The sequence below is a fragment of the Nicotiana sylvestris genome, chromosome 1 (genome assembly GCF_000393655.2).
Source record: "Nicotiana sylvestris chromosome 1, ASM39365v2, whole genome shotgun sequence".
NCBI classification, from domain to species: domain Eukaryota; kingdom Viridiplantae; phylum Streptophyta; class Magnoliopsida; order Solanales; family Solanaceae; genus Nicotiana; species Nicotiana sylvestris.
Window position 1 is genome coordinate 88,868,477 of NC_091057.1, and position 8,099 is coordinate 88,876,575.

At 37.7% G+C, this 8,099-nt stretch overlaps 1 protein-coding gene across 1 annotated transcript; it reads right to left on the bottom strand.

The window, feature by feature from the left end:
• Positions 1 to 3,024: 3,024 nt before the first annotated feature.
• On the bottom strand, positions 3,025 to 7,656 carry LOC104234839 (ATP sulfurylase 1, chloroplastic-like). Its single transcript, XM_009788476.2, has 5 exons — positions 7,021 to 7,656; positions 4,386 to 4,791; positions 3,872 to 4,132; positions 3,697 to 3,783; positions 3,025 to 3,424 (listed from the first exon to the last, which is right to left on the bottom strand). The coding sequence occupies exons 1-5, from the start codon at positions 7,536 to 7,538 to the stop codon at positions 3,287 to 3,289; spliced, it is 1,410 nt and encodes a 469-aa protein (XP_009786778.1). The 5' UTR covers positions 7,539 to 7,656; the 3' UTR covers positions 3,025 to 3,286.
• Positions 7,657 to 8,099: the final 443 nt, after the last annotated feature.

The following is an 8,099-nucleotide window of genomic DNA, read 5'->3' on the forward strand; positions in this document are numbered from 1 at the left end:
TTGGCCTCTCCATTACTAGCTACTGTCACAAAGTTTTTTAATCCCAATCCCTTCCGAATGGATTCAATGATACCTTCGTTTGTCTAATACCTAAATTTCCCAACGCGATAATCTCAAGAATTTCCGACCAATTGGCCTTTGCAATACCTCCTATAAAATAATCACAAAAATTATTGTTAATAGGATAAAACTTTATCTCCCTTATCTTATTAGTCCAATGCAAGCTAGTTTCATTAAAAATAGGAGAGCTTGTGACAATGCTATTATAATTCAAGAGATTATGAATAATCTCCACAAAAATAAGAAATCAAATTTTGACATGATCATTAAATTAGACATAGAGAAAGCATTCGACCAGTTGGAATGGTTCTTTGTTTATAAAACCCTCAGGTTTTTTAAATTTTCCCCTAAAATATCCCGTCTAATAATGCATTGCATATGTACAAGCTCTATGAGTATCATAGTAAATGGTGTGAGAACTAGCTTCTTTCAACCAAGTCGAGGAATTCGTCAAGGTGACCCCCTATCCCCGTATATATTCATCCTTTGCCTTGAACTATTATCTCGACTAATTAATTATCAAGTAGATACGTTACAATGGGACCCTATCTACTTTAAGCATAATGATCCAAACTTCTCCCACGTCTTCTTTGCGGATGATATTACCTTAGTGGGAAAAGCTAACAAAAAAACTAACATCTGTATCAAATCATGCTTAGATTTTTTTGCACCGAGTCTGGACTTGCCATTAACAATGCCAAGTCAAAAATTGTGCTGCCAAACTACTGTCCCCAAGACTTAAAAAAATTCTCAACAAACCTTTTTTGTATCAAATCCACTAAGGAATTTGGTAATTATCTAGGTTTCCCAATTCTTAGCCACTCTCCTAGAACTAAAGACTTCCAGTCTATCATAGACAAAATGCAATCCAAATTGTCCCACTGGAAATGTTCCTTCTTAAACATAGCAGGAACTACTTTGGCCTCAAGCACTTTGGGAGCTATCCCTACACACTCCATGCAATACACTCTTCTCCCCTTTAAAATACTAAAAAAGATTGACAAAGTCCAAAGGGACTTTATCTGGGGTTCCACTAACTCCACTAAAAAGCTCCACCTAATCAATTAGCAAGTTGTTACTAAAGATAAAACTGAGGGAGGTCTAGGTATTCATCAAGCAAAATCTAAAAATCTAGTCATTCTTTCTAGTCTTGTTTGGATACTCCTAAAAAATACTTCATCCCCCTGGGGACAAATAATTCTAGCCAAATATGGCACTAGAAAAACCTTCAATAACGCCTCCTTCATCTGGAAATCCATCTTGCAAGGTTGGAATATTTGCAATAAAGGGATCCTATGGCACCCATGTATCAACTCTAATATTAACATTTGGAATGACAATTGGATTTATAATTCTAAACCCCTAAGATGCTTCATTGAAGGTCCCCTTAATATAAGTGATCATGCATTTTCTATCAAAAACCTCATCCATAAAAAGGAATGGAATAGTAAGGTTGTCTCCTTTGAGCTACCCGATAATATCCTCAACAACATCCACATTACTCATGTTCCTGGCAAGGGTTCAACGTCTGACAAAATAAGTTGGCATCCCAACTCATCAGGTATCTTTTCGACTAAGTCTTGCTATAAACTAATCCATGAGTATGACTCCACCTCAAGACCTTTTTAATGGATTTGGGAACTCCAATGCCCGATTAAAATAAAGTTCTTTCTATGGCAATGCATGCACAACTGTATTCCTTGTCGGGCTTACCTAGCTAAAATAGGTATCAACATTGATTCTAACTGTACAATCTATAGAGCCGGAATCGAGGACATACAACACATCTTTGCTAGATGTTCTATCTCAAAGCATTTCTGGGAAAATATGGGCCTTCCACCTTTGGATATTGGGAAAAACAAAGACTGGCTAACTAATTTAAGAGATATCTTCATTAATAATTGCAACTCTCCCAGGAAGTGGACTACTATATTCCCTTATTATATATGGGAACTATGGAAAAACAGGAACAATAATAACATCAACAACTTGAATAACTACCTAGATATAAAAAAGGTTATCCATGCATCTTGGGAATTCTACTTCTTCACTGAAAGAAACCTTTTTGTGGAAAAAACTATCAAGGTTGAGATTAGTTGGATAAAGCCTAACAAAGAAGTTAAATTAAACTGCGATGGTGCTTTCTGTAATAAGAGTAGTAGGGCAGGACTTGGAGGAGCTTTTCGAAATAACAAAGGTGATTGGATTGTAGGCTATTACAAATCATGCCAAGCAAGTTCTCCCATCCATGCAAAGCTACAAGCCATACTACAAGGGTTAAAAATGGCACGAAACATGAACTTCATGATGCTGGGAATTGAAACTGATTCCACTGATGTTATTAAACTCATCTACGAGAATAACTCTAACTACTCTAACATTGTTTGTGAATGCAGATGGCTAATGCACCAATTGAAGATCCCAATGCTGAAGCATAATTTTAGAGAAGGAAATATGGTGGCCCATGTACTAGCCAAGCAAGCCACCAAAATTGTATCAACGTCTAAGTATTTTTACCATGCACGTCCACCCCTTTTTGTTGAGCATGAAGTTACCAAGGACAAGCATGGAGTTTGTAATGGCATTAGGACTTTGTCTAACAATGTTTGTAACTATTTGGCAAATATTGGTAACACTAGTGCCCTAAAAACATCTGCCATGTCTATGTAATTTTGCTTTTATATATATATATATATATATATATATATATATATATAATATCCGTGTGTTATGTTCAAAAAAAAAAAAAGACAATAGGCAAGGTCGAGCTAAATTTGCTTATCCTTCTAATGAAAGAATTGAAAGCAGAAAACCTGAAATCCATATTCATGACAGCACAACCTATGATACAACTGCAAACAGATGTATATATATATATATATATAATATCCGTGTGTTATGTTCAAAAAAAAAAAGACAATAGGCAAGGTCGAGCTAAATTTGCTTATCCTTCTAATGAAAGAATTGAAAGCAGAAAACCTGAAATCCATATTCATGACAGCACAACCTATGATACAACTGCAAACAGATGTGTCGACAAAGTTAAGGTGCCATGTTTGGCACTAATAATTTACAAGATGGAGACAACTTTTCTCACACAATACCAGTGCCTCACTATTATTATTGTTTTGTCCTTTGAGAGGAATGTGCACCAAATCAGGAGCCATATTACATTTTAAGGTTTCTCCCAAACACATTGGAGTACACCTTGATAATGATGATACTTTCAAACTGGGACAGGTTCAGGAACTCTGTCATTCCCGGCTGGAGTCAAACTATCATAGTATTCCACCAAGACCTTCCAACCACCAGGGCACATAAAACCATCTGGAGGGCTCTCTTTATTCTTTGCAAGTGATCGCATCTGGAAAAACCAAAAAATTAGTTGTGCCTTAAAATTGAACAAGGCACAGCTAGTGACTTTTTTTAATAAGCAGCATATATCCTTGTGATCTGTGTAGCTTCTTTTCTACAGCATACTACATTCAACTCAAACTTTAATCAAAAAGTGGATGCCAAATACTTCTTTATTTCTTTATTGCGTGGAAATGGAGAACTTCCCTTTTCTCCAGGAGTATAGTGGAGTGGGGGATGGGGAAGTAGGTAGAATAGAGAAAGTCAATGAAGAGAATATACCTTGGTGCCTGATATGAAGAGAAAGTCTTGAGGCCTAGATGGATCAAAGAATGCCATTCTATTCTGAGTCTTATCATATGCAGCCACCTGTCCAAAAGTTAAAAGGTTCACATTGGCGTTCGAAAAGCTAAATGAGAAATGAAGCACTTCACGCTACAGGTCATTGTTGTCATACCTTGAAAGGCAAGATATTCAGCCGCTCTAACCCGGGGGCCATACTGAGTACCTTCTTTCCATGATCTGCATCATACAGATCTCTCTTCTCTAATGGATGGCCCATCCCAGCTGGATCCCGGCCCACAATGTAAAAGTTAGCTCCCGCATTGATGCGCGCCTTTGCGTGCCATTGCACCTCAGTTGGACCAGCATAGTGCATAGGAGATGGGAATATAGAGACCACAGTTGTCTCTGGGTCAAGCACCCCACCTTCAAGTACCTGAAAAAGTGTTCATTGTACGAAACAGTTAAGAAGCAGCACTATACTACTCCATCAATCAGAATGATGGCAAGTAACCACACACCTCAATCCCAAATTAATTGGGGTTAGCTTTAATGGAGAAGTAACTTAAACAATAACGCATTTTAGTTCAGGAAGGACTTCAAAATGGATGCAGGTGAGTGCTAAGTGTGTTCTCCTATAGCAAAAAAAGTTTGAAGAACAAAGCATCTGAATGTCCAAGATCACATACCTTCTCATGTTGCCTCATTCGCCACTGAAGTGGAACATCATCTGCCTTTGTGTAACCTCCCAGAGGATGAAGCAAAAGGACAGGGTTCTTGTATCCCATCTCAAGAAGTCGACGACGTGTGTCTGTCATCAATAATGCGTGGCCATTATGCACTGGATTTCTGAGTTGAAAAGCAAACACTGCATCTGCATTGCGCCTCGTAAGCTCATCTCGAAGTTCAGCAGGGGAGAGCCGGAACCTGTCAAGACCATCATCGTACTTGATTGGTTCTATAACTTCCAAATCACCACCAATTAGCCAGTTTCCAGCATGAGTTATTGCTTCATCTACATAAGGTAGACCTGGGGCAGTTGTTCCCCAAGTTCTGGCTATCCGTTCTTCTTTATTATGCTTGTAGATCTCAACACTAGAATTATCAAATAAAGAAAGTGAGTATTATAAGTGCTCATCTTACATTTGCAGGCAGGTAAATAAGCACAATAATTTTTTAGTACAGACAAGGGAGAGGTAAATCAATTTGCTAAACAAGCAATTGAGAATCTCCTAACATCAATGCTATGATACGATTCAAAAATGTACAAAGCTTTCACTAAGTAAGCCATAGAGTAGGAAAAGCTTTGGAACACTTGCAGATTACAGACAGTACATTAATGATTAAGAACCAAGATTCAAGAAAATTATGGCATATAGAGAAATTTTAAAAAGATGGAGTAAAAAAAAAAGGTGCCTCCTAGATCTACCACCAGGTCCACCAAAGAATAATCAACATGTTAATTTGTAGTATAACAAGTGGAGACCAACCAAAAACTCGGGTGGGTGTGCAAATTCAATATTGGGATCGTTATGCCAAAACTATCACAAAACAATCATCGGGAGCTTTCTTTATGAGCAATTTCCTGACTTTAATTCAATGATTAGAAAGGTCATTGTTCCTTTTAGTATCTCGGCGCTCAAATTGAGGTAATCTGATAAATTACATACTGTGATGTTAGTTTTGTGGAGATTCTGACAGATGAACGTACACCTGGTTGATACTCTTTTTCACGTGTACAGAATTGTTTTTACAACAATGGTTGACCCGAAAGAGTACAAGATTACTTTTCCTCCTATGCAAGTAGAACTGCACGGTACAAGCATATTGTTTCCCTTGCAAGTAGTCATGCATAAGTACTCCTCCCTTTGATGTGTGCATGAGTGCATCCTTAATGTGGGTATTGGTGGATGCTTGACCACAAAATTCCACTCCAAAGCATACAATTATAGATCTTAGGAAGAAATTCAAATTCAGATAGGGATGTTTGTCCAAATAAGTTTCGCTTTCCCTAGATAAACCAGGAGGACCATATTGATACCTAATATCCTATCCAAGAAACTGTCGTGGGGTAACACACATGTCCTTAGTAAATTCATAGTGAAAAAACAAAGAAAAGTGAACCGAACAGTAGAGTAGGAGGTCACGTATAATATCATTAGTAGAGCATGGTGCACACAAAGATTAAGCAAACATGAAACAATTCTTTCCAGATGACAAAAGGCACAGATCTGGATCAACAAATGTTACATGATGTCTATACCACCCATAAGGACCCGAAAAAAAGACCTGTAGAGTCATCAGATTTCAGGTAAACTATATTATACATATGAGTGTATAAAACAAGAAGTTCTAACAACAGAAACAGTTTTAAACACTTTTACAGTAGCAAGAAGGTCCTCAAATAACCCAAGTGACCCGGAAATATTTGCCTATTAACATAGTACAAAGCAAAGCGTTCCAGTTTTCCTTAGCTATTACTATTATGTTTGTGACGTTTAATCTTTGTTTCAAATATTAAAGTGAGAATTATCGTGGATCTTAACTGCCATCTACAAACATAAAAATACTTATGCAACAAGATTCCACACTAATGAATTTTGTTAAGTGCCAAGTTTAATTAAAAAAATTCATTCATCAAAGCATATAACCAAAAAGACTCCACCTTTTGTTACATATTAAGTGCCATGGTTATTAAAGGTATATGTTTATTCCCTGTGATTGAGGAAAAACCATCAAATTGAGTCGCTTGACCATCCGAAACACACCCGAGGCTACTGGGACCCTGTCCAATCACACTAACCAGACCCAAACCATAACACGAACCTAGTTGAGGCCTCAAATCACACCAAACAACATCAAAACTATGAAGCACACATCAATTCAAGCTTAATGATTAATCAACTTTTAAACTTCTAAAACTCAAGCCGAACCATGCTAAATCAACTCAGAATGACCTCAAATTTTGCATGCAAAACCCAAATGATACAACGGACCTATACCAATTTCCGAAAATACAATCCGGACCCGATATCAACAAAGCCAACTCTCAGTCAAACCTATCAACCTTCCAAACCTTCAATCTTCCAACTTTTGCCAAAAAACTTTTTACCATATTACCAATTATTTAGTACAAGATTTATCTGTCGTTATCTAATAAATGACCTTGACTCTACAAATTTTTTTACACGTATTTAGAAGACATAGAGTTTTGGAGAAATAATTCTATTGAAAGGTTAAGGTTCTTTTAGCTACATCTAACATCCATATGGACACAAAGAACAGTAACACATAATGAAACTAAAGTTACCAAAATGCCCTTACTCGTTAAGAATGGCAATAAGCTTGTCCTTGTCATCAACAAGGGCAACACTGGTAGACCCACCGATCCTATTCTTATGAGAATCGTCGATGGCTAACACAATCGGCACCGACATGTTGACGAGTGAGCCGCCGTCACCGAGTCGGAGCGAGTTAAAATGAAGAGTTTGGAGGAACTCGGATTCTCTCATGAATCCTTTCAACGGACTGGCCCAGCCCTCGCTGAGCACATGAACCCATTGGATATCAATCTTTGACAGCTTGATTTTCGGAAGAGACAAAGCCTGTCTCCTCTTCAAATCTCTCTGTGGCTCCTCGACAACGAGGTCCACGAGCTTTCCGCCGTCGGGCTCAATCAGCGGGCCGCATCGGATTCGGGCCCCCGGTACGGCACGAAACTTGGAACGCCACGAATACGAAACAGGGAGATTGAGGGGTAACACGAAATGGGTTTTCTGGGTTTTGGATAAAGATTGAGATGGACCTGGGGTTTTGAGAAAAAGAGAAGCCATAGTCGCCATTCAAGCCTTAGGCTCTTCTCTCTTTCTTTTTGGGGTTTGAAAAAATTAGATGGTTTTATTTGGAGGGAGAGAGACTTTGGTGGAGCTTTTGGGAATTTAAAAGTAATTTTCTCGGACTGATTTGTATTTTATAATGTTGGGGTGATAGTGAAAGAAAGAAAGAGAAAATAAGGTAAAGTGTAAAATGACTAGGAAGTTTTGTTGTTATTTGTAGGGACTTCTTTTAGGTGGAGAAAAGATTTGGGGGGATGAACTTGGACATAATTATCTTGGATTATTGTGATCCAATTTTTTCTTTGATTACCATAACAATAATCCAGTAAAATTTTATTAGTGGGTTTGAAAAAAGTAGTGTATGCAAACTTGTTTTCTGGAGACTCTCGGTTTAGAGACAAAAGATCTGTATCAACAACAAAAACCAGAAAAATAATATCAGCAACGTGAGAGACAACCAATAAATGGAAGCGCAATAACACAAATAGTACTCAAAAGTGCGAAACACAACATAAATCGCTAGTAGTCCTAAATAAAACACTAGCACACTAACTGGTACAAAGAGGG